The sequence below is a fragment of the Drosophila gunungcola genome (assembly GCF_025200985.1).
Source record: "Drosophila gunungcola strain Sukarami chromosome 3L unlocalized genomic scaffold, Dgunungcola_SK_2 000014F, whole genome shotgun sequence".
Taxonomy (NCBI): Eukaryota; Metazoa; Arthropoda; class Insecta; order Diptera; family Drosophilidae; genus Drosophila; species Drosophila gunungcola.
Genome location: NW_026453182.1, coordinates 529,993 through 556,592, shown reverse-complemented (window position 1 = coordinate 556,592; position 26,600 = coordinate 529,993). Strand labels below are relative to the sequence as shown.

The following is a 26,600-nucleotide window of genomic DNA, read 5'->3' as shown; positions in this document are numbered from 1 at the left end:
AGACAATACAAATTTTTCCTAAAGCATGTTGGCCAAAAAGTAATATTTCTTTAAGTTTTTTAAGAAATATTTTGTTATTTTTCAAATAAAATAAATTATAATCAACGATCTTTTTGACCACAGCCTGTCAAGGGAAAGTTGCAATCAGCTCTACCCACGCCTCACTTTCTCTACTCTGAATCCCTTATCTAACCAGCTGCATTTGGCTATTTCGACCATTTGGCGAACTCTTTCCTTGCCGTAACTTTCCAGGTCACTTAGTCGTTAAAAAAGTCACAGAAAACACTCGTATCTGAGAGATTCAACACTAAGTGATCTCACCTCGTCCACATCCTCTTCCACTGCGAAATGCTTTTGTCAGTGACTTTCCCAAGACGCCAACTGGTCGCATTCGATCCGATCGAAGAGTAAACTCCTAAATTATAATAAACGTGTAATCGTAATGTGTGCTTATGAACATAATCTTCGGGTGATTTCGCATGAATTAGCGATGCTTAATGTCAAATCGAAACGATATCAGTGCAGTTCAAAAGCATCGCAGCTTGCCGGTCCCCAAACTGGTATCTCTGCCGTCGTAAAAACCGAGAAAAAGGAGGAAACCAATCTGAGTCAGCGATTGATTCAAATGTGCATGCGAACGCATTTCGCAAATGCCAAACACACATAAAATCCAGAGTTGACTCTCTGTAAATGGTCCACCACGAACATCCACTGGCCATCGATGGGTGCTAGGGAGAACACAAATGGATTCTGAGAATTGAACTGGGATTTTAAGTGCACAGAAATATAATTCTCAAAATCTATACTCTCTAAATAAATCCCAAAAGAATTACTTGCCTTTTTTAACTGTAAGATTTCTGTAAATATTTTTTTCTTTTTTATCTAAAATACCATATAAAATAATCATATTGTATTGTTTTTAAATGGCATCCTTAAATATGTAAAATGAGCAATTTTAATGCAAAAATCTTATTTCATGGTGCACAAAATTAATTTTACTTGAGTTCTGAACATGCCACTAATTTGAGCGGAAAAAAAAGTTTTTAAGGCCTTTTTCCTTTTGTGTGAAATTGTGTATTACCATTGTTATTTTTGTAATACATCTTCCAAGGATAATTGCAAAGAGAAACCCGACCTCCAAGATTCGACGTTTTAGGTGCAAAAATAGGCTAAAAATATTTTGAAAGTAAAACAAACATTTTAGCTACAATTAGTAAACTCTTGCTGGTTTTCCCTGTGTGGCAGTTATCTTATTTTGGTTTCAAAACTAATTTATATAATTGTAGTTTAATTTAATTTTGAAATATAAATTTTAATTAAAAGTTGCATTAAGAGTCAAACAATTATCTTCTCTTAAAAATGTCATAAAAAACTTGAACACTAAATTAATTTATATATCAAGTTGCCATAAATTCATCGAGTTTTTGCCAGTGTTTGGCCACCTGGGAATGGGAACTCGGCGGAGACTTTTGCACTTGTTCTGGCAGCAGCGGGCAAATAAAAACCAAATTTGCATAGCATTTTGTACACGGGACTGGCCCTGATAAACTGGGCTGCTCCAGGCAGGTGGCCCGAGCCCCCAGTGCACCGATCCTCCCAAAAGCATCCACTAAAGAGGAACATTTTGATGATCGCGTTGGACTTTTACGACACACTTTGTGGCTATTTATGCGGTGCATCTATAACCGTCTTGGGTGGTATATCGAGCATTTCGGACCGCCACTCATTAGCCGCGCTGGCCATAAATATTTTGATTTGTGGCAAACGCAGTTTTCCGCAGGAACCAATGCAGACACAACTCGCAGATGCGATGCATCCGCAACTGGAGTGACGTTTTAATGAGCCAAGCCGGCAAAGAGCCGAGCAAAAAGAAGTCGAACCCAGTTGAACTTTGACTCGGCTCAAGTGTTTAATGGCTTTCCAACGGCTGGTGGGGAGTTCCAGATGCAAAGTGGAATGCAAATCTTGTGAAAGCGATCGCGGCAAATTGAAAATCATATTTGTCTTGCCCGGCACTGCCTCTCTTTCTCCGGCAGCATTACAATCAAAATGTGGAACAAGTTCAGTCGAAAGGCCCTTAGGGGCCCATGCCCAAAACGACCCATCAAAAGGCAGTTACACATCGAGAAAATGTTGAACTTCTTAATTACGAAACAAAAACCTATTTAAATAAGTTTGATTATAAAAGCTTGGGATGGTATAATTTAAAATTAACTAAACCTTTTGCTTTTAATGGGAAAAAACAATAAAAATAGAATTTTTTAATACTTTTCTTAATCCCTAGAGCTGTAATTATTATTAAATAAAAATATGAAGAAAAAAGATTATTTAAAAAATAAAATCTAATAATATTCTTATGATAATAAGCCAAATAACAACGACATCGAAAAAATATTTAAATATTTTTGGCCCACAATCCTAATCCAACTTTTACTTTAAAATTTGATTTCAGTTTGGATCAGTTTTTTATAGAATTTGAAAAATTTTTGGGCTGTAATGTTATATCATCTGAGAGGTTATTGAAATGATATAATTAGTCGATTACATTTAAACCGACTATTTGCTTTTGTGCCAATCGATTTCGATTAAATCATTCGAAATTGGAATTCGAAACAGGTCTGATAGAAAAATTAAATGTTACAACTATTTTTAAAATGTCACACAATCTGTTTAGATTAAAGGAGTTAAATTTGTGTAAAATAAAAGTTGTAACTATAATTTTTCTAAGCATTTCCTTTTGAGTGTAAAAAATCAAAGCCAGGCCAAGGCGAGTCATAGTCGCAGGCTATCATCAAGCAGCCGGCCAACATCGATCTGGCCCAAAAGCAAAGCCACACTCATAGCAAAACTCAGAGGCAAAGGCAAACCGCACCCGCACCACCAGAGCAAGAGCAAAAGCAAAAGCAGCACCACCGAGAGCACCACTCGTGATCATTGTTTGATGTCTGCTGGATTGTGCCATTTGTGCCGTGTGGGTGTGGGTGTGGGTGTCTGTGGGAGTTGAATGATCTTCGCCCGAACGCTTTCCCATGCCCACAATCCCCATCCCCATCCCTATCGCCATCGCCAACCCATGCCCAATTCGAATCCTACTTTCGGGCAGTTTTTGGAGCGAAAAGATCGGCAATTAATGATCTCGAATGTGGTTTATCTGGAGGCTGTCAAATACTATATAGTATAGCATAACCGACTGCCGCGAGATCATCTTCGTGTGTGAAGGCATTCCGAGCCGAAAGGTTTGTCAGCTCGTTGGCCTCGTGGTCACCTGGGCTTAAATTGAACCCCGAGCCGCAGATCCAATCCCAATCCCAATCCCAAACCGAAACCCAAACCGAAACACCGAAACACCGAATCCCGAAACGATAGCCACGATTCGATAAGTTTTTCTCACACACGAACAAAGGCAGCGAACAAAGGGAAAAGTGGAAAGTCAGAGGCGATTGCAAAGATCGCAGCGATCAAATATGTTATGGAAAATTGAGCACATACCGCAGATCGAACGAGAGGAAGAAGAAGGCACTTCCATTGGTGAACATTGGCTCACTTTGATTTGTTTATTTCGATGCCACACGATATACAGTGAAGCCTGTCCACAACGAACCTGCAGCGGGTATGTAGGAACTGTTGAGTTCCTTATCACTAAATAAACATATGCACATTAACATAAAAGTAAACTTTTGTTATATGATTTTTAAACTATTAGGTATGAAAAATGTTCCAATAAAATGAGAACTAAATTAATACCACATTAATAATAAGGCCTTAGACTAAAGGCTTGCCCTCTTCGGTATAGAATTGAAACTAAAAAGTATATGAGTTATTTTATTTAGCATTAAACTAATTCTTATAATTAAAATTATCTGTAGTGTATCTGCAGGACACACTTTTTAAAACTAAACTTTCAATTTTTTCGGGTGCACCCGTTTTTTATTTCTGACAGTATTCGGCACGGTTGGTTAAGAATTCAACCGAAATTTAACTGATTATCAATTTTAACCAAACTTTACTGAATTAGTTGTCCATCAAACGCATATAAACATTTTTTTTTTAATTTTAATATAGCAAAAAGTAAATAAAATTTTACTGTATCAAATTGTTTATTATTAATTGAGATGCAGGGTGAATTTTAGTCCTAATACAGTTATCTAAAAGCTAATCTAATTTATTGCGTTATTTAAACATATTTGCCAATTTGTAACTATAGAATTTTCTTTCAAGAATATAAATATTTTCAAACATGTTTGACTGTATCTTTATTCGCAGTCCCATTCCAATGGCACACAGCTCCCTGGGCAGCAGTTTTCCGCTTGCTCCGGCTGCTTTTCTTGGCCACATCTTGACCTTTCACTGGCTCCGATTTGCCGGAAGCGCTCACCCAAAATATATCACCAAGCGAATATCTACAAAATGATGATTGGAGCAGCTTCAGCGTTTGTGGAGCTCCAACAATGAGAGGGCACAGCTTTTGTGGACTGGACTTGGGAAATTGTAAACAATATCTGTAAAAATAAAAACGCCCAACGCCGCCGAATGCACCGAATGCCAAAAAAAAATGTATAAAAATGCCCATTGTTGTCTTGCAAATGTAATGCAGTCGGAGTCAGTCAGTCAAATAGCCCGGGGGCACTACCTCGACTCCTCCGATTTTGGGGAGCATATTTTGGATCCGCAACCTTAGGAAGCTAGAGTTGGGTTTTCGAGGTTTGGCCCCCATCGAACTTGAGCGCTGCCCACGGAGGGTCAGATGCGGTGAACTAGTTAAATCATTTGAATAATCACCGGAGATCGATTTGGAATTGAATTTGGCTTGCATTGGCATTGTTTAACATCCTCATGGCTGTGGTAGCCCAACAGAAGGTGACCCCAATAATGGACCAAAGAGTGCAGATATATTATATTATTATATAAGTAAAGTCATAATACAAGGGCGTTCCTTTTTTTAATTTGTTGGCATGAAACCCAATTGTTTATGTTTTGTAACATTTTTTACAGTTTTTGTAAGCAAGAACATGTAAATAAAATATTTTATATTCATTAAATTAAGTCTCGATCGTTTTAAACTAAAAGTACGATAATATAAACTAACCAGTTATTAATTTATAAATGTACATATAGTCGTAGTTACATAACTTCTACATGCGACGATCATAAGAACCATACAAATTATTGGTTAAACATCCATTGCTTACAAAACTATTTGTCTATAAGGTGTATAACCAAGACAGTTTTTTTTTCATCAGCATAACTTTATTTTCCTATATGGAAACAATAAAAAAACAGAATTCTTAGAAGTTGTTAGAGCTTCTTACACACCAACTAGCTAACTCAAAATAGAGCAATCAACCCACCCATTTGTCACCTATCTGGCTCCTTCGAACCCACTTCTCACACGTTCCGATATGATCAAAGTGAAATTCCTAACGGATGATAGACAAGTTATGGCCTAACCATAAAATGCCATAAATTACTCTATTCCGATCCCAAGTCGGGCTATCGTCGCGAGCAATCTCAATCCCCGCCAGTGTGTCCGGGCAGAATGCATCAACGTGCACTCCTTACAAATTATGTTTAATTAAAATTTCTGTATTAAATATGACACAATGCTCCGAATTCCAATGCGAAACGTCTGCCCAATACCCAATGCCCAATGCCCAATGAGGGGCGACTGCGAATGCGGACTGTAATTATTATATAGCACCCAAGATCCCGATCCATTCAACGGCCGAGAGCAGCATTTATGATTTTATTTTATTTATAAAATGCCCAGCGATCGCTGGCTGCGACCGATGATGATATTTACAATTTTCCTGCAGCCAGTTTATATCATTTTTTCCCTGACATTTTTTTGTTGCCCGCTTACATTTGTCGCATAGTTGGCGGATCTTGGCCGGGCCAAAAGCGTCCTTTGTCCGCTGGCCTTTGCCTTTTGGCGGGGCTCGAAGGTTTCGCGCCCGGCGCAACAGCATCGGATGTCCATATCTGGTGTTATGACAAATGCTGTATGTAATTATTGGTCGGCCCATTCGCCCAGTATGTGTATTCTGTAGCTTCGATCTTCCTCTGCCCGGGCAGCCGCAAAAAGATATCAAAAATGTCGCATATTAATAATGCTCTCCATTGGCGGACGCAGGACACGAAAAGCGTTTTGTGCCTTAATTAACCCTTTTTAAATTGGGCATAATTAGGGTTGAGCAGGGACACTGAAAAAATAGGTTATTTCATTATCAGAATAATAAATTTTGCCTGTTATTTTTATGTTTCTTTGTACTTAAAACAAAACTTAGATACTGAAGACGATCTAATTCGAGATTATTAAATCGATCTTCTCACAATTGATTTAATAAGATTGTAATATTCGCAATGGCTTTTTTCTAGCACTTTATAAATGTAATTTTAAAAATACAAAATTCAAATTTATTATCAACAACATTTGTATACTTTTCTGACATTTATTTTTCTAAATATTAAATTCTATATGTAACCAACTATATATATTAAAGGACGACTTTTAACTTGCTGTGTTATTTTTACCTTTTTTACAGTGCCTCTGACATCCATCATCTATCATTATATCATTCACATTCGTTAATATTTTTGAAATATTTTCGCGTAATTTGTTGATATCAATTTACACAGAGCCGCTCTTTAGTCTTGCCCATAATTATATCATTTCGATTGATCGATGCGCATCGCTCCTCTGGCAGCCCTATAAATTTGTATCCAGGGCTATTATGGGATGCCACAGATACCGGACAGATTTCTCATTGTTCCCAATATATATGAGTTATTTAGTTTGCTGGCAGTGTAGGATCGAGCTCATTACTGGGCTCCAGTTAGAAGACTTTGAGAATTGGAACCCCATACAGCCCAGCGGGTGTGCCTTGTACAATGTATAATTAAATATCTCTCCCCCGATTTCCCCCTCTCCATCGCAATATATATCGTTCTTGTTCCCTTGGCAGCAGACAGGTGCAGGTGAGTTTTGTAACTTGACGATGATAAATGTGTCGCATGAGCCAGACATAAATGGTTTGATTTGGTGGCTGCTGACTGGTGGCTGGTGGCTGGTGGTTGGTGGCAGCCCCAACTCGTTCTCGTTCCTCCCATTCCATCAGAGATCGGCGCATCATCGCCTTTGGAGCATCGGAACGCCTCGATACCGATACCGAGAGTATTTAAAGCAACTTTCACACTACACTCAATTGTCTGTTTTAGGGCCAAAATGCCCTAAAAGTCCAAAACACGCGCAGACTCAACAGGCCAGCCGAGCAGTGCAAAAAACTAAGAAAAATTATAAAATCAAGTCGGTTTCTTGAGTCCTTAAAAAGCTATAGATAGATCGGTCAGATACCCTTCAATCTTGATTAAAAAACCAATAAATCAGCTTAAGTTTAATATTGTAAAATAAATAAACAGTACAATAAATGTAACATTAAAATAAACTGTTTTACAAAGCATATTTCTATAAAATATTATTAAAGACTGAGATATTTTCAATAAAAATATGTTTTAATTATATAGGGTATCGTAAAGCAAACCTCAGTATTTTTCCATAGTATTTATTTGTATGCTGCACAAATTTGGACATATGTTGCATACCAAAAACGCACAACGTAAAAGGATACTTTTTGCCCCGATTCCGAACCCGATTCCGATCCCATCCCGAGTCCCGGCAAACGCCAATAATTTATAAAGCGGACAATAAAATGTTATCAAACAAAAAAGTATATACAAACAAGCTGGGCAATATGGGGTATGGGGTATGGGGTAAGGGGTAAGGGGTATGGGGATTCGGGAAGTCGGGGGCAAAAGAGGAGGGACAATCGAGAGTCGACAGGCTGAACTAAATGCCGCACGCCTGCGCATTCTGAACACACTGAACTCTGTGAAATAAAAAAATCAGCAAAGAAGAAGAAAACGAGGAGGGTCCTCCTTGGCTCCGATGATATATGAAATCATATAACAGCAATCGGCAGGCCACAACAACAGGAACCGCAGATCGCATAAAGTGTGTGTAGTTTATTAAGCGCGCCGAGAAAATGACACAACAACCACATTGGCCTCCTCAGTTGTTGGTTTTCGCCGTATAATTTATGGGCCTTCAGCGAGTTGGCTTAGAGAATTTGCCACAGTTTATTTATGTGGCAGACAAGCCGAGCGAGAGATCAAATGCCTCAATAGAAATGGAAATGAAGTCAACTCCATCAGCTCGGATGTGCAAAACAATCGAAAGAATCGGATCCTAAAGAAGATTGATATTAACAGGAGCAGAAGATGGACTTTAAATGGCCAATAACATTAATTGATTATTTAAATTTAGTCAAGACAAGAACTAATTTTATCAAAAATAAATGAAGACATTAATTTTTTTTAATTTTGCATTATTGAAATTAGAACTTTACCAAATATAAACAAATGTATTTAAATTGTTTGATAGAAACAAAGAAAAAGATAAATTACTTTGTTTTATTTTACCAAAGAAAACAATGTTGGTGTTTTTTTTTTGTTCTGTATTTGTTTAAATTTTTTAATTTTTAAATCGATTATGGACTATAAATGAAAAATCATTTTAAATTAAAAATTAAAGAATCAACACATATTGGTCTCAGAAAACATTCGATTTAATTTACTCGCCATAAATCACATGTTCTATTAAAATATCGTAAATCAAAACCATAAAATTTACAATATTTCAATCAGTTGCTGATCATCAAAAAGCTGCTCCCTCCTTCACTTTTGCATTCCAATAAAGCGACTTCGTCACATGATATCCGATACAAAGCAAAAACAAAAGAAGAGAATAAATAAATGAGCCTCAGCCACATTTAAATAATTCGACGAGGCATTCAATCTATATTTAAAGCGAAAATTGATCATAAAATTTGCAAGGCACGTTTCGAAATTAAATCATTTTAGTTGAGCATGAGCGAAGGCTTCGTGCAGTAAAAACAAAGCAGAGACCACAAAAAAGCATCAAAGCTACGGCAATCTCGACTTTTAAATGATTTTTATAACACTTCTACGGCGGTTTTTCAATAAAACAACAAAAATTCGATGAATTTTATGGCGTGGCAAAAATTTAATGACATCAATCGAACTCCCTCCCCATTGTTTCGCTTTTCTAATATACAAAAAGGCTTTAATGGATTTTTTGTTCGCCTCGGCTCGGTTTGAATCGGTTTTGTTTTTCGTTTTGTTTAAACATATAAACGGGACCATAAAAACAACAAGCAGAGACTCCCTGAAAGCGTGTTAAAAGTAGACTAATGGGTTTTAATTTAAGCCAACGAACCTTGTAAAATGCCAAGCTTTTCTTTCCCAATGAGCGGGGGGAAAAAGTCAACCGAATAATTGAATAATTGCATGCCGGCCAGCGAGTGAGTGTGTTTGATGAACTTTCTCCGACATCCATTCAAAATTAAATCACTTTACGCACTTTAGGCTCCGCCTTTCCAGAGCCTCGATAGCGCAGCTCTCAGATTTTTATCTCCGTCCAAAGCGGCGCCTTAAACAAACAACAATTTGCCCGTTTTTTGTCTACACACAAACGCATGTATCTTGAAGATACATTTGCGTGCCAATGGCGTAATTTACCACTTAACATATCAATTGTGCGGCTATTAATCAAACAACAGACGAGTCGGGGCTTGGGGCCCCTGACTCTGGATTCCTGCTTTGATTTGTACGCATCGGTTGTCAAACAACTGAGACAAAAGCTGAAAAGATATATAAAACTCCACGCACACATATAGACTGAAAAAAAATGTGACATCTATCTAGGAACTTTCAATGAATTTATATGTAAAATAATTACTTTTTAACTTTAAAAAAGAATTTTTGTTTTTGATTTGAAAACTATTTCAGCGAATTTCCAAAATTTAACTCCGTTAAGCACCAAAAAGGTACATTTATTAAGTTTAAATTACAAAAAGTTTATTTTAATCAAATATATTTTAATTTTTAAATAGTAAATTGCGGGGCTTTTTCAATAACCAGTCTCATCGATTTGAGATTTTTTTAAGTGCACAACCGGAGATTTTTTATATCTTAAACGTCCATCAAAGTCCACAAGCAGCGAGTCAAATCATAATAGGAGCATAAAGAGTAGAATTTTTAACACCTCACTCCTCCGCACTTGAGCTCTTTTGTTCTGCGCCCTGGACACAGTGGCCCCCCCTCGTCTCATTTTTATTTCACTTACATAGTTTTATTCAGCCCGGTCCGTCTCATTGGCAGTTGGACATCCCATCAGAGGGCGATCGATAAACGCTGCGGCATTCCACCGGTATGCGCCCCGAAAACTATTCCATTGAGGCTGTCAGATGACGCCGTCTAATTGCTTTTGTTTGCTCCACTAAGGTGCCTAACGAACTCGAGTGCACGAGGCCACAGAAATATAACAACTCAATTCGAAAAGCGAAACAAATATCTCGAACTCCTTCAGCTGATAGCTGGCGATGAGGCTGGAGATTGGCGGGAAAACACTTAAGCGCCAAAGTGTATCTTTGATCTTTCGGAGATGAAGAACTGACCCCACTCGACTGCCGTTGATGTTGACGCTCGATTTTTGGGGCAGACGGTTTTCGATTCGATTTTGTAGTGCCGTTTTATTTGCCTGGTAGTTCTAAGGGCAGATGAAGACAGTGGTTTCTTGGATACGTAGTGAAATCGTTTACAATCAATCGATTTCAATCTTCATTATTTAAAGGTTTTGCCAAATTAGGATCAATCGATTTCAATCTTCATTATTTAAAGGTTTGTATAAATATATTTGAATACTTGTACCCTCGTTTTGCCAAATTACGCTCGGAAAGTATTAAAAATATTAAAATATATGTAGGAAAAGTTTAAATAACTTTTAAGAGAATATTTAATTTTCTATAAATATACTTCAACTAGAGGGTAAGCTACCTCTGTATTTATAAGAATCTAACTTCGGTGATTTTAATTTAAATTCCCTTAAATTTATAAGAAAAATTTAATAGTCAATGCTTATATATCACCACTTCCTATTTATAAAACTGTATTAATACTTTTCAGAAACGATATGGTTGTTTCTTAGAATTTATCAAGGTAAATTCAACCTTCTTATTAATAATTTGGGGCCCAATTTTTTCTGTTTGTTAAGAAATTACTGAATTCAAAATCTTTCGTATGGCAGGTATATGATATAACAGTAAGAACACTTTTAGCAAAGTTTAATCCCAAATAGTATTAAAGAAAAATTTGTGTAAAAACGAACGCGCAGTAGGACAGACGGAACTGGCTAGATCGTCTTGGATAATAACGCTGATCACAGATATATATAAAACTCTATACCAACTGAAATTATTATGCCTTCTGCAAAAAGTGCTTTGGTTTACATAGGATTTGCTGCGACATCTAGCGCCTTATAACTGAACTTGCGAATTCTACATGCCTTTTACACACCAATTCTACACGCTTCCTAAATGTTGCATACTTTTAGCTGCTGCTTGAAACGTTGCCGCTGTTACTGTTACTGTTAACGGAACTATGAGTTGCTATACGATTTAAAATAAAAATAATAATAAATAAACTAAAAAATATAAGTCCAATTAACAATCCCTTAGAAATAAAAAACAAATTTATTTTCTGGCCACTTATATATTTTCAATGCGGTTTCGTGTTAGCAAAATTTGTCATTCGGGTTATTGTTATTATTGACTTATGCTTATTGAAAATTCCAACATTCTGCACACTTTGTATTTGTTATTTTTAAAGCAACAACAATCTTGAAATATGTTCAGTTATTGTTTGTATATTTTGTTTTCGGGGCAGTAGGATAAAAATTTGCAAATTTATACATACGTACGCGCACTCTAAAAACAATAAAGTAACAATTGTCTTAGGACACATACAATTTGTCTATTTCTCATATGTATATTTCTTCTTGTATATTTATACGTTGTTATATATATGTTATTTATAATAGCCATATTATTAGTTAGAAGTAAGCATACTATCTGTACAAGATTTTCCATTTGGTTTTATTGAGTTAAGAGTTGAGAAAGAGGATGATCCCAATGGCCCACTGAAGCCTCAATCCTTTAAGATGATTCTGAAAACAAATCAATTCATTAGAAAAAGTCAATACTATGTTATTACGTTTAACATTTTTCTAAATATTTAAAGAAATTAAGTGAATCCTTATAAAAATTAAAACCACCAAATTTTTAAAGAAGTACAAGTCGATGGTTTTACATATATTTTAAATGTAAGCGATTTGATTTCAAAATATAAATTTAAGTCGCAACAAGATTTACATTCTTAAACAAAATTTTTCAGATTATATAAATTTTAAATGTAAGATATGCCGTGTCAAAAAATTTTAAATAGATATATTTTAAACTATAAAAGCTTATAGAATGTCAATTTAATTTATATGAAATAATTAAACTATTTTTATATTATTTAAATTAAAATTCATTGAAAGCCAATTCTGTTCATTTTGACATTTTTGACTTTTTTTCTAGAAATGTTTCTATATATGCTTTTCATTAAGCCACAATTCTATTTTTCTATAGGATTTTAGGTTTTGTAATCATAGTTAAAAACAATATAAATTAACATTGCGAATTCTTGGGTTCTAAAATAAAATATTTAAAGAAATTGATTATTTATTCTTGAACAGTTGCTAGCCTGAAATTTGCCCTTTTATGGAAATTGATGAACTAAATTTTCACTTTAAACCACTTAAAATTTATATGCAAACACTTTTTTTTTAGTTACTTATTACTTATTTCATAAAGCACTCACATGCGTTTTCTTAACGATTTTCGCTTTCTGCGCAGCTTTTTGTATGTGAATTTGCTCGGTGAGATTTTGTAGTCTTCATCGAATTCGAGTTCGAGCTTAACTAGATTTTGCAAGTTCAGCTGGCAGTCCTGTGACGGAGTAGAATGGTATTAGTAAATGCATTTACTGAGTACTATTTGTAGCAACCTCTAGGTTCTTGAAGTGCCAACTGGAGTCGCCGGGGGATCCCCCATCGCTGGTCAGTTCGCTGAGACAGGTGCGCATTGTTGGCCAGCACTGGCAGCGTTTATTTGTGATCTCGCAGCCCGTCTGCAAAACAATCGAATCGCTGTCGGAACAATTATCGTGATGACTGTAGGTCAGGGCGGTCAGGTGCTGCAAATCTGTTGAAAACACAAATAAAGCAAATAGAGTCATTAACACCAAAGCTATGAGAAGAGGAAAACTGTTGGTGCGCATTAATTCACATATTAAATGTTCATTAAGCCCCAAAATGAACTTTGATTCTGTGCGCATCGAATAAGATTATGGTGATGTTTATTATAAATTAGTGGGGGCCTATATAAGCCGACTGCTTTTGCATTTTCATGTTTAGTTTGGCATAATGTTCATTCGGTTTTCGTTTTTGGTTATATTTATTCCTCTGCAACTCGGATCCGCAAAGGTTTGTTCTTTTAATCTTAAACCATAATTTATACAAATTTTATCTGTCAGAGTAACTATGATATTGTTATCAAAACTCTCGACTGCGCTATATCTAAGAAATACGTCAATGAAGTGAACTGTCAACTTTTGCGAAAGCGGATTGCCATAATATCGGCCAGATTTAGTATGAACCAAACCATTGATCACTTCGACATTCATGCCACGTTCGACTTGATGAAAAAGGATAAAAGTCGCATGAACGTGGCCGATCTTAAGATGGATGGGTGCAGGTACCTAGGCTCGATGTACCAAAACAATATCGTTGGCAAATTGTTTAAAAGACTTAAAAGTGTCAGTAACTTGCCAAGCCAATGTCCTGTGATGAAGGTGAGTAACTTAAGTGCAACTTCTTGAATTGTAATCATCCGATGTTATACAAAAACTTCTTTAAACCAGTTAAGATATTGGTTATCAAAAGCATCTAATTTTAATAAAGCTATTTGTTAAAAATAATGTTTTTTTAGCTAAATTCGAAATTTTTTAGATTTTTGATTTTTGATTTTTTACAAAATAGTGATAAATAAGGGTAATATGGTCACTCCGTTGTATTAGATTGTTTTTATTTTCAATTTTGTGTTGCAAAATTGATTTATAAATAACCAGAGATAATAGTGAGTTTCAAAATATATATATTTTTTTAAGTCAGAAGTCCATTAGGTTCATAACTAAAAATTATGTTTATTTTTTTACTGCATACTTTTAAAAAAGAGTATAAAAGGCTTAAAAAAAACTCTAGTAAAGCATTCGGGTTTCAATTAATATGCAATTGTTATTCTATCTTATCTGTTTGACATCAGAATTCTCTCATTCAAAAGCAACTTGCTTTAGTTGATCAATCTTATTAAAACTGAGAAAACATAAATATGTTTCGATGACAACAAACGGAGAACGCAATTCAATGAAATAGAACTTCCGTTTGTTTTTTAGCCAGTAGCTCAGCTCGATGGCAAAACTTTGCCCCTTCCCACTGTGAGGAAGATAAATATTTTCCTTTGGGAAACAACTTTCAATAAATAAAAGCAAATATTTGTCAACATTTCATGTTGGGGCACTCTCGACGAGCAAAACTAGTTAAATTTGAACAACATTCTGCAGTTATTTCATTTTCATTTTCCATTTCCCATTTTCATTGCAAATTGCCGCACGGCCGGGACGTATTAATTCCCCAAACACGATTACACACAAAAACCAAATTGATGCCATCAAATTATGCAGGGGAAACTGTACGAGATCCGCAACTACACATTTATTTCGGACGAATTCCCACCAGGAGCTCCGGAGTCCAAATGGCAAGTGCGAATCAAATTGCTGAAGCGCTCCGAACTGGTTTCAAACATTTTCATCGAGGGCTCTGTGGTCTATAATACGTGATGTTAATGCATAATGGATGCGACTAAATACAAATGCTCCATAACCATAACCCGCTCGCTGGTGTTTCTCTCCCTTTCTTTTTTTATGTATGCACTGGAAAAAAATAAATGTTCACCACCAAAGTACACGAGAGAACATCTTATCTATATATATTATATAAGATATTTGTTTTTGTGCCAAATCAATTGCTGTGATTTTAAATCAATTCCGCTTACTTTCACTACACTTTAACGTTATTAAATATTTTATATTCGTCAATTTTGCTAACAACAATTTTGGTTTATGTTAAGATTACTTAATTTGGTAAATAAAATTCTTTTCTAGTAATATTTTATCATGATTTTTTAAAGAATACAAAGGTCGATTTTTGTTAATTTAAATAAAAAGGCTTTCCAACTTCTTTTAGATATTTAATTTGTAGGTTTTTTCCCTGTGTGTTTGGTGGGTTCACATATCTATTGACTTTTAGTTACAACAAAATTTTGTTTACGTTAAGATAACTTAATATACTATATAAAATCTTATCTGGTACTCTTTTTTGTTCTGTAACGACTTATGTATGACTTTTTAAAAAACACAAATGTCGCTGCTGGTTAAGAATAAATAGGGAATTTAAAAATTTAATTTAAAAAAGGACTATAAACAGTCCTAGTTATATTCTGACAATGCCTGAATTTAAAAGGGCTTTCCACTCAATTTAAGATTTTAAATTTTTAAATTTTCCTCACTGTGTATTTAGTGGGCTCACATATCTATCGACTTACCCATGCACACGCCCAATCCGCTGCTAATGGGCAGCTTGGTCACACACTGCAGGGGCGGCTCACATTGACCGGAAAATCCGCCTGGTCCGCCGCAGGACTCGCCCAAAGTTTTGGCGCATATGCGACAACATCTGCGAATAGTTGGACGTATATATATGTCATTAATATATGAGCATAATCCGTGCAATAGAGATGGATGAATCCCAGTAGTAATTGATTCGATTCCGTCTTGGATTCGATAAGCGTTAACAATTAGTTAACACATTGTATTGTGATGTGGGGGCGTAAGGGTGCCTGATGTGAATTCCTAAGCAGTACGTGACTCACGATGTGAATTGGATTGGAATTTAGAGGAGACACTCTGATGCCTGACTCTCTTAATTATATCATGGCCAATTATTGAGGTCATAGTGTGGCTACGAATTGTTGACCCATTCTGTCTTATTTAAATACTAACGCATCACAGCACTGATAATGTTTACGACTATGCGCTATTAAATTGGATTAAAACACGTAAAAATTAAGTTAAAATACAAAAGGAATTCCTTCATTAAAATCAATAATTATAATTAATTAAAAAACGTGGTATAAGTGCAATTGTGAATTTTAATTTAATCTTTTCAGCTGTTTGCTAGCCGATTCACCTTTACACTACAATTACTTAAATAAATAAAATAAATTTATTTATACAAAATAAGTTTTATCTATGCAACCAAAATTGTAATTATAAGATATTAAATTTTAAGTGTGTTTTGATGCGGAATTTAAGCAAACATAAAAACGATGATAAGCACAAACATTTTTGATAATTGCATCGATGACTCGCCTAAGCTTTGTTATTATGCACTAATGTTTCGGCAACCACTAAACCAAGCACGCTAAAATAATAGAAGTCGATTTCGTTTGATGATTATACAAACAAAAGAACTTAACCTAGTTTGAATTTTAGCTGTTTGTTTTGTCTTGAAACAGTCACATTTAATGCCGAAAATTTTCTATTTAGAGGTGAAATAACATAGAAACTAAGAAAAAAACGTTTATCATGGAAATTAAATACAAATTATAATATTTATTTTTCTTAAATTAAATGAACACTACAAGTAGCTTACTCAAAAAGAAATAAATGATATTAATACCAAACTGTGCAGCACATACAGCTGCGATCATGAAAATATTAGTTTTTAGCAATCGAAACTACTGTTGAAGCAACTTTTGATTTTTTTTTTATATTTTCATAAAACTAATACTATTAACTAGATAATTTTTTTTTTTTAATTTAAAAATTAAGTTACGTACTTAAAATACACACGAACTGCAGATGAAGGAGGTTTCTTGGTTAGTTTTTTTTAGATATGAGTAAAACTACTTACTACAGCTTTTTATGTGCAGTTTTCATTTTTCTTGAAAAAGTAGAACAATATTAAAAGATTTTTAACCCTAATTTTAATTATTAGAATACATTTAAAAATAGATTTTCCTGTGCAGTTAAGTTATGTTTTTGAGCACTTTAATTTGTCCCACTACTATCATAAAAAAATACAATTGGCTCGAACCGAGTGAAGAACATTACATAAACCGACGGAAATAATACCTAATATCAATTTCTGCGTTTAGTTTGCCCATAAAAACGATGAAATATTCACGGGGTCACCGGCTCCCCCATTTGCTGGCCAGAAAATAGTGTGTTTAATTGGAGTGCTTACTTGCAGGGATCCCAGAGCATAAGTCCCTTTCCGGGGCAGTCGGGCGAGCGGATGACGTCGCACTCCTTCGGATTGCAGTAGCATTTGAGTCCGTTCACCACGTTGCTGCTGCCGCCAGATGCTGCCATTATCAGGAGCAGATAGCACCACAAGTAGATGAGCAGCGCGCTCACGTTCAGGCGGCCAAAATAACTTCCGTTCGGGCGCATCCTATGCGGAAGTTTGGCTTTGTTGTGCTGCTGCTGCTGCTGCTGGTGCTGTTGTTGTTTGCCGACCCCCTTCAACGTCCTTGTGCGTAGCACATCCTGCCCCACGGCCACCCCCTGCCGCCTGCACACGCCCCTGGCACTTCCGCCCATTTATAGGCAATTTTTATTGCGCCCCTGCTGGCTCTACGGTGCGATCCACTTCCACTTTCAGTTCCACTGCCTCCGCTGATGATGATGATTGGGCTGACGGGCTCTGGTCCTGGGTCTGGGTCTGGGTTCGACTACTGCGAGTACGGGTCCGGGGTCCGGGTCCGGGGCAGGCAATTTGCATGTTGACTGCAAAGAGCAAGAGCGTTCTCAAATGATTAAAATGCCATAAACTTCCCCGCTCACGAAAATGCTCCTGAATAGGCGTTTTACAATTGAAAATTGCGGAAATCGGTTGCCGGTCTAATTTCATTAAAATTTCATCTACGCTGCCTACTTTTCGGTGGTCATAAATTTGTAAAATGGTTCGAAATTTGGTTCGCTAAATTGAAATATCCTAAAATGGTGACGCTTTATGAGCTAATCAATTCATTAATTAGGGTAATTTTGAATTTCGATAGGCAGCAACAAATAAAAGAAAATTATTGAATGAAAGCTTTTCAGTCGAATAAGCGAAATATCTGTAATTATTGCGTTTGAATTAAATAAATAAAAATCTTAGATATTATCCGAGTATCAATGTGTGCAATATTCTTTCTTGATTTCATATTACAATTTATCAGACAAAAAATTCGTTACTGTAGGCAACATTAAACTGTTGGAAAAACTTGAACATTGAAGAAATGTTCGCCTAACATTCCTTTTATGTTTTTGCGGTCCGAATATCTTAGCAACTTGTTCGAAAAATAAACATCACACTGCGAAAGCCATTTAGTGTTGTCCCAAAATTGAAACCTAACATGACATTGATAAATCTGCTTTAAGCGTTCTGTCTTAAGTGTTATCCTAGAGCATTAATTAAAATTCGAAGTAAGGTGACATTTTAGTATCCTCCATTTTCCCCGAATTAAAGCTTTATAATCAAACATGCTTTTTTTACATGGCAGGTAATTTGTGTAGTTATATGACCAAATAACCCCCACACAACAACATATAGCTAATATTACATTTTGATGAGCAATAAATGGGCAAAATGTTTCGGAATTAAAATTGTTATAAATTGATTTGATAAGTAGAGTCACAAGCCTAGTTTTCATTTATATGATTTCGGATTTCCGATTTGATTGTTGTCATACCGAGTGATATTGATAACAAAAGAGAGAGCAATCAAAGATTTTAATATCAAAATGTTTGCATTTAAGCGTTAGTAAACAATGAATATAAAATGGAGTATATACATTTTGTTGCATGTCCAATTTAAATTGCAAAGCGGAGACAACTTTTCGGATATACATTTATAAATAAAGGCAATAAATGATCAAATAACTGAAATTATTGAAAAGATTTTTAAACAAAGAAAAGTTAAAATGATTGCTTGCTTTGAATTTTTAATTTTTAATTGCATTAGGGCATTAATTTGCAAGTGCCATACATAATGTTAATGTTAATGAACAAATTTTAACTATAAAATGATCCCAAACATATATTTTTACTTTTTGTTAGCTTATGCTCATTTTGTGTCTTCCCTACCATTTGCTTGTGAGAAACTTAATCTGTTTTAAATTAAAAAGTCATTTTTCAAAAAACAAAACCAACTGATTTGTTCATCAGGTTGAGAAAGTTTCCACGACCGTTTCTGGCAATTAAAGTTTTCCCATTTAACTTCCCCAAAAACCTTGACGGTGTCATACACCTTCATTTAATCAAGCTGGCTTCAAATCGCACTTCGACGACTTCGGCAGCTTAATTAACCAAACGTGGTCAGGGCCAAAATCAGTGCCTGGAAAATGAACTCGCTGCCAATACAGCACAAAAAAGGAAAAACACATCGAAACAACAAGCAAAAAACTTCGGAAATTAATTTCAACGAATCCCCACAAAGTATGCCACATGCCAAAAAGTTGTTGAAAATTCAACAATGAAAGAGATGGTACGCGACGCTTAGGTGAGCGAGATGGCATAAAAGGGAAATCCAATTTATTAGAACACATGCCTAATCAATTTGTATTTAAACGTTTGATGTCCTGTGACACCAGCCAAACAGTCCTAACCTACTTCAATATATTTTCGAAATTGTTGCGCAGTTTATTTGCCTCGAAATCAATGGTAAAATAATACACTTTTGTCAATTGCGAGTTATTTTTGTCGCTTTTGTGTGTGTTTTCTCTATTTTTCTGGCGAGTATTGCTTTCACATTGCCTTGGCCGAAAGGACACTCGACATTATTGCCATTGCTGTTGTTTTTTCAGTTGCCTGTCAACCACTTTCAATTTGGCATTCAGTTTTTGTTGTGTTTAATTTTTTTTTTTTTATAACAACGCCACTGACACAGTCACAAAGCCTTTGCACACACACAGGAGCACACACCTCGTTACACCTAACGATAGACGTTTAGGACTAGCAGTCGCTCTTTATGCTATACGCTATAGTAGTCCTAGTTGTTGTTTTTGTGGCTGTTGTTGTTGTTGTTGTTGTTATTGTTGTCGTTGATGTTATTGTTGTCGCTGTCCTGACGTTTAACTTTCGGTTCCGCCGAATCCCAATGAATTTTTCATGCGCTTTTGTCTGCCGCACGCGGCCATTTATGGCAGGAGACTGAACTAACCAGCTGCCGCCGTCGCTGCATAGACCTTTTGCCAGTTAGAACGGACACATATCGCTCCGATTTGGGGATATGCTCGTGTCTTTTTTCTTGCTTCTGGGCCCTCCACAGAAAATATCCCCCTATTTCCGCTCACCGCGCAGGCGCCTTGGCAGTTGAGCCTGGAAGGCAGAGTTATCAGTCACAACACGCCAAGGACTCTCGTAGGACCCATTGAATTTGGGTTTATACGAAAGCAGATTTCGAAATAATGTTTTTTTCTGACTTTGAGAGAAATTTTCCCATTTTTTTTTAAAGGGTTTAATCACGAATGTGCCACAACTTTGAATTTAAAAGCGTTTTCAACTTAATGTTAAACTTTATAGATAGAGTTTGACTATTCATAAATTAATTCTAACAATTAAATATTTTTCTAAAGATTTAATGATTTTTAGCTCTTTGTGATCATTAAAAACTTGTTTCTTATTTGACTCATTGGAATTTAGCGGATCAACAAATGATTGAGATTTTAATCCCAATTAACAGTTAAGACTTATAAGGCTTTTTTTTAGAATTTTTGTACATGTTGAGGTAGTTAAACTCCTTCCAAATGTTCAATTTCTTTTCCGTTTTAAACTCGTGGGGTTTTAATTTCTCTCTAAGTAGGTTTTTGCCTTTTTTTACATTTACATGTTGGATTTGAATTTTTAAATCTCCTTTGCAATTTTAGAAAACTGTTAAAGACATAAATTAAAATTCTACGTAGGAATTTTTACTTAACTACTTTTTAATTTTAGCTCACAAATAATTCCAACCATTTTAAATGTTCACAACTGAGAACATTCGAATGGGTAGAGAAGACAATTTTTTTACGATTTAGTCAACTTTAAGGAAACATTAATATTAAGATGCCTATTAAATTTGACCAACCAACTGTGTTAAGTCTTAATAAATTGAATTACCAACCAAAATATAAAAATCATCGGTACATTGCAAAACACAATTTTAGGCGTCGCATAAACGCCGCAGTAGCAAACAACTCTTGACGATTATGGCTCGAGCGATGAGAGCAAACAGCGGATGCAGAAACATCCTTCAAAATATAAAGTCATTTTTGTTTATTATAATTACAAATAAAGAGCAGGATGCAGGGGCTTAAGCCTAAGCTTAATCTGAGCGAAGCAGGCTAATGGCCAATTTAAAAGTATGAAAGTCGTTGGGTCGTTTGTCTTGTGATTATTTTGTATACGTAATTTTAAGCTGCTCGCAGTTTAGGCCACAATTTTGATGATGAGGCAACCGTGTCAGCTGCTAATAAGCATCGCTCCAAGCGATTTGCCTCCAATAAAAGCCACACACCGCACGGGCCTATCATTTTAGCCCCTCTAAAAAGCAGGCCAAAAAACTTGCAACTTTTCCAATTAGCGTAAAACAGACGTTTGAGACCAAAAGTACACGAGAGAGTTCAAGTCCGAGTTTCAGAGATGTGGGTGCACACGTTCGCCCCTCTCCCCCTCCCCCTCCCCTTCCATCCAACCACCAAAGATGAGTCCAATGCCGCAGTAAATGTTGCGTAAAACAACTGCGGACTCGGGCTGCTGGCTACCACCCAACCACCCACCACCCCCTGACCACCGAACCCCAGCCCCAACCCCCCCTTCCCCAGCAGATTTACAATTGAACAAAAGAGCAATCGGGAATTATGAGCAGGCCAAAACTTTTTTAACAACAATAATGGAACGTAAAGAAAACGTTCAACTCACCGAAAAAAAAAAATTGACAAAAATAACTGAACCAAGAATATGAAAAAATCGATGCAGTGAGAAAAAACTGGTAATCGATGCGGTATCCCATTGGGAGTCATAACATCAGATGAGGAATAAAACAAGCTTAAGCTACATTTTTTTGTTAATAATATTGTTTGTTGAATACATTTTAATGAAAAAATCTTTGCCATTTTTGCCAGAGCCCTACAAAGCGAACAAAATATAAAAATGAATCAGCAAAAAGAACAATTGTTCTTATTTAAAGCATATGTAGATAATAACAATCATGCTAATTGAATAAATGGAACTTGGTGTTTTCACTACAATTAGTTTAAACAGGCATTTAGTTAAAAATATCAACAAACGTTTTTCCGTAATTTATATATTTACTTAAAACGTAGACTAAATTAAGTTTTAAATATATTATTAAAATTATTTAGACTTCTTTTTTAGGAATTTGATTCCATGCAGACATAGACCTAAATTCAGAGGAAAATATATAGATTTTTTTTGTTTTGATTTTTTCTCTGTGCGGGTAGGTGGACATGAAAAAATATCGAAAACTTGTGCGCTCGACTTGATATGCTGCAAAAAGTAAATGTGCAACTATGTGGTGGGTGGGTGGCAGCAGCTTAAATTGTAAGTGCCCCCAACCCACAGAGTGCAGCATTTCGCCTATTAATTCTTGAACAATTGCCAGAGGCAAAAGTTTGCCCCGATGGTCGGGGAAACAAGTCAAAAAGAAAAAAAACCAAGAGTAGAGGAGGGAAAAAGAGACTTCCCGCAGTCGGTGCACACATTTATTTTCAATGTTTCATTACTTAACAACTTTTTGATGACAGTTTTATTGGCATTTAAACAAAAATTGAAGTGTTCTTTTCAGCCATACATATTTCTCTCATATTTTTGTGTTTTTTTTTTTTTTTGTGAGTTTTCGAGTACGTCATAAAACATTAAGCACGAGAAAAACGCACACAAAAAGTTTGCTACGATTGGAGAGGCTGCGGCTGGAAAATGAGACCATCAAAGTCGGGCGGAAAATGGTGAGGGAAAGTAAGCTGGGCTACAAAAAAGTTGCCATGTTTCCATCGAAACGGGGTGGCTTGTAATCTGCAATTATATCGAGGCAGTCAGATTCGGATAGAAGCAACACTTTCTGAAAAAGTTGGGCAAGTTTGCTGCACGAACACAAAAACGGGATTCAAAGTTGCAGAGCTTGAGCATGCTTGAGAAATAAATAAATGTTAATTTTGAGAGATAAAATCAAATCGGGGCAAGAGGAGCTAATTGAGATTTTCGGCTGAAGTGCGACATAAAATTGTGCCACAATGGTAAGCACATTTTTCTACTGATTTTATGATACATACTTCTAAGGCCTTACAATTTGTTCTATTTTGAAATTCTCTGTTTGTTCCACAGACACTCAAAATGTAGAAAATAACAGAAGTGGCTGGTTTTCATATTTCAATATTTTTTGTTTGCAAATAAAAAGGACTTTGAATTAAAATTTCATAATAAAATATAACAAATTATTTATTTATATTATAAATGAAAGTAAATGTTTGAAAGATTTTATTATTAAATACAAAAGTTTATAAAATAACTTAAAATCTATTATCTATAATTTCTTGAAAGATTATATGGCTTTTATAAGTTATGAAACCATTTTAAAAACTTTACACCTAACCAAAACACTCCTACAATATTTGTTTTCAAAGTTAACACTAAAATATTTTGTAACTTTTATAATCCATTGTCCCAGATCGTCGGCGACCACCCAATTAACCATTATTCCGAAATAAATTTGAATTACAAATTAATCCAAGCCAATCCTAACCGGCAAAAAAAAAAAAGAAAACCAAATTTACGCAACGGCTACACAATTTATTTTGAACAATTTTTTTAAGGGATTTGCGTCGGGGTAATTTGCGAGTTTTTTTTTTTTTGCGCTTTGGCTTTATAGTCGCCGGATTTTGAGGGCTTGTGGGGCTTGTGGTATGTCCACAGTGACCGAGTAATTTGCCACTCGTCCATTTTAAATTACATTAGCCGAGTCGCACCAAAGAAGTTAAGGCGGAGTTTGGTTTGGAGGAGGAAAGTTCTGGTCAAATGCATATTTCTCGTTTCAATTACTTTGGCGGGGAAGAAATGTGAAAAGCTGGCGGCGGATAGCAGCACTAGCGGATATTTTAACCCCCAAACATCCGCATTTGCTTTAATGAAATTTGCATATAAATTGCAGGACCCAAAGTTGGAAGTTGAAAGTTGATTTCGATTATTTGATGGGCGACTTTCATGGAGTCCTCGCAGTGCCATCATCATCCATTGTTCCATCTTGTTTTTTGCCCATCGTCGTCGTCGTCTGTTGCTGTCTTCTTTCATTCCGCTGGGGTTTTTTTTTTTTTGTTTTCCTCCTTTTTTTTTAGGTTGTCAAAATGTCGACTTGTTTATCTTTTACATGACGCAACACTGTGGCATCGTCATCATCATCGTCGCCGCTCCGTTGCATTGCCATCCAGATCCAAAGCGTTGTGGCATGCCGCACGCCAAGTGGAGCGCACTGCTGGAAAAGTATGCAGCTCCACTCTTCCCGCCCCCTTTTCCGCCCAAAAAACCCCGCCCGCGTCACATAACCATGCAGTGGAAAATGAGTGAAACTAAAGCCGGCTGGCTGAGTGGCATTTAATGCACAGCCAGGACGCAATGTCGGGACAGGTGGAGATATAACCACAGTAATGTCAGCACATGAGAAATTTGGCTTTTTCACGAGGCCTCGAATGTCAGCTTTAGACGGGTAGATATCCTGGCAGGAAGTTGCACATCCTGTTTTGGTAAGAACTTGACCTGGTTATGAACTAAAAGAAGAAGTAAGGTTTTTGGAACTAAAAATAAAATCATACATTTGATACTTTTGATATTATATGCTTAAATTATAACTAGCTTCTTCAATGGCAAAAAAATAATACATTTTTTTTATTTACATTACGTATATTTCTTTGTTAATATTTTTTTGTATAAAATGTAATATAATTCACTTGGTAAAAACGAAGTTTCTTTTTAAATTTCCTTTTTTTAATTAAAATACTGAGCTATTTTTAAAAATAAAAACATATCAATGTTTCATAATATATTTAGTTAAAATTATAGTTTACAAAATTTAAAAATAAGCGGAAGTGCCGAAATCATTTGGGTACTCGAAGCAATAATTAAGATTTCTGAAGATCACAATGAATAAAAGTCTTTTGCCAAGCAAACCCCAGGTACTTTGGGTGCCAGTCATGAGGTTTATATTAGTCTCCAAGCTATAACAAATTCCTGAGCTGGCTTGAAAATTCCTCAAAGTTTCCTTAAAATATGTTTCATAAAAGAAACTTAGCTAATTCACATGACTGCTTAGTGCACACACTTGCTTCAATGTGAGCGAATAACAAATAGACAATGTGCAAGAAAACTTTAAGTAAATGCTACAATTAAGCCAAAAATCCGCTTATGCTCGGTAAAATAGTTGCACTCACAAATTCCTGAAATTGTTATTTTCTCTCAAATAAAATAGAACTATTCGGGTCATTTTAAATCAAAATGTTATGGCCCCTTAAGGTCCAATGATACGCTCGCCTGCCCGAAAATCCTCTGGGGTAGCCCATCAAATGCAGGTGTCCTTTTCAAGAGGACCGATCTACCCCAGCATCAATATTTGCCAAAGGGTTGGCTCCTGATACCGCTTTTCCGGCTGCTGCTGGTGCCTGTGGCAGGCAAGGTAAAATGTTATATGTAATGTGTAATATAGATGCCATCTCCCATCCGCTCCTTTGTCAACTATGTCATATTTCATTTCGCACAAGTCCTAATACCTTAGATATGCAAACACTCACGGCGGAGGCATTGGAGAACCGACCAGGCCGGAGCACTTAATGTCGAGCCCGTTCCGTTGATTTTGTGAGCACATGCAGCCAAAAGCCCACATTCCCACATCCACATCTACATCCACATCCACATCCACATCCCCGCATCACCGAATCCGTCCGCATCTCCGGCATTTGTACGCTTGCTCCAGTTTCGAGCATGCAAATTCCGGGCCAGCTCCTTCATGCCTGGCCACACATGTCGGCCAGACTCCGCCCACTCCGCGCCACCACCCACTACACTGGGAGAAATATCTTCAGTCAGCATATCTTCAGTCAAAAAGCAATGAATCCCTAAAACACAATCGCCGTCCAATACTTAAGCAACACTAATAAAGAAAACTATTCAATAACAGGTGTTCACCTTAAAGAAAACAAAAATTAAATAAATCAAGCTTTAAACACTTAATCCAAATAAATAATTTAATAATTTAATCAACATTAATGGAAATTTTAACATTTATAAAGTACCCTGGCAGCGAGTTCTTTTAGTCTTATAGTCTCATATTTTTAACATCAATATGTATTTATATATATATTATATATATATATATAAAAAAACCGGAATTAGTAGATAGCAACAAAAAAAGCGGGAATTTTAGCACTTTTAAAATATATAAACAAGTTATAGATTATAGTAATTTGTACCTAATAGTACCTGACATCAGATTGTAT

General features: G+C 35.9%; 2 protein-coding genes across 3 annotated transcripts; one reads left to right on the top strand and one right to left on the bottom strand.

Annotated features, from left to right (window-relative positions):
- Nucleotides 1-11,616: 11,616 nt before the first annotated feature.
- LOC128259947 (cysteine-rich motor neuron 1 protein) lies at nt 11,617-20,285 on the bottom strand. Of its 2 annotated transcripts, none has more exons than XM_052992591.1 (6): nt 20,044-20,285; nt 17,321-17,865; nt 15,618-15,748; nt 12,964-13,160; nt 12,778-12,905; nt 11,617-12,079 (listed from the first exon to the last, which is right to left on the bottom strand). In XM_052992591.1, exons 2-6 carry the CDS (start codon nt 17,677-17,679, stop codon nt 12,061-12,063), a joined length of 834 nt encoding a protein of 277 aa, XP_052848551.1. In that variant the 5' UTR covers nt 17,680-17,865; nt 20,044-20,285; the 3' UTR covers nt 11,617-12,060. The 2 variants fall into 2 exon arrangements, with proteins under 2 accessions (XP_052848551.1, XP_052848552.1); XM_052992592.1 differs by lacking the exon at nt 20,044-20,285 and adding an exon at nt 19,732-20,013.
- On the top strand, nt 13,169-14,979 carry LOC128259948 (uncharacterized). The gene is made up of 3 exons (XM_052992593.1): nt 13,169-13,441; nt 13,492-13,809; nt 14,698-14,979. Exons 1-3 carry the CDS (start codon nt 13,382-13,384, stop codon nt 14,851-14,853), a joined length of 534 nt encoding a protein of 177 aa, XP_052848553.1. The 5' UTR covers nt 13,169-13,381; the 3' UTR covers nt 14,854-14,979.
- Nucleotides 20,286-26,600: the final 6,315 nt, after the last annotated feature.

What these genes read in the sequence shown, in the direction of transcription:
- LOC128259948 (XM_052992593.1), top strand. Translation starts at nt 13,382, where the DNA reads ATGTTCATTCGGTTTTCGTTTTTGGTTATATTTATTCCTCTGCAACTC. An exon ending in TGCAACTCGGATCCGCAAAG is followed by an intron (nt 13,442 to 13,491) that starts GTTTGTTCTTTT and finishes TTTATCTGTCAG; the next exon opens with AGTAACTATGATATTGTTAT. An exon ending in GCCAATGTCCTGTGATGAAG is followed by an intron (nt 13,810 to 14,697) that starts GTGAGTAACTTA and finishes CAAATTATGCAG; the next exon opens with GGGAAACTGTACGAGATCCG.
- LOC128259947 (XM_052992591.1), bottom strand. Translation starts at nt 17,679, where the DNA reads ATGGGCGGAAGTGCCAGGGGCGTGTGCAGGCGGCAGGGGGTGGCCGTG. An exon ending in ATGCTCTGGGATCCCTGCAA is followed by an intron (nt 15,749 to 17,320) that starts GTAAGCACTCCA and finishes AACTATTCGCAG; the next exon opens with ATGTTGTCGCATATGCGCCA. An exon ending in CGGATTGGGCGTGTGCATGG is followed by an intron (nt 13,161 to 15,617) that starts GTAAGTCGATAG and finishes TGTTTTCAACAG; the next exon opens with ATTTGCAGCACCTGACCGCC.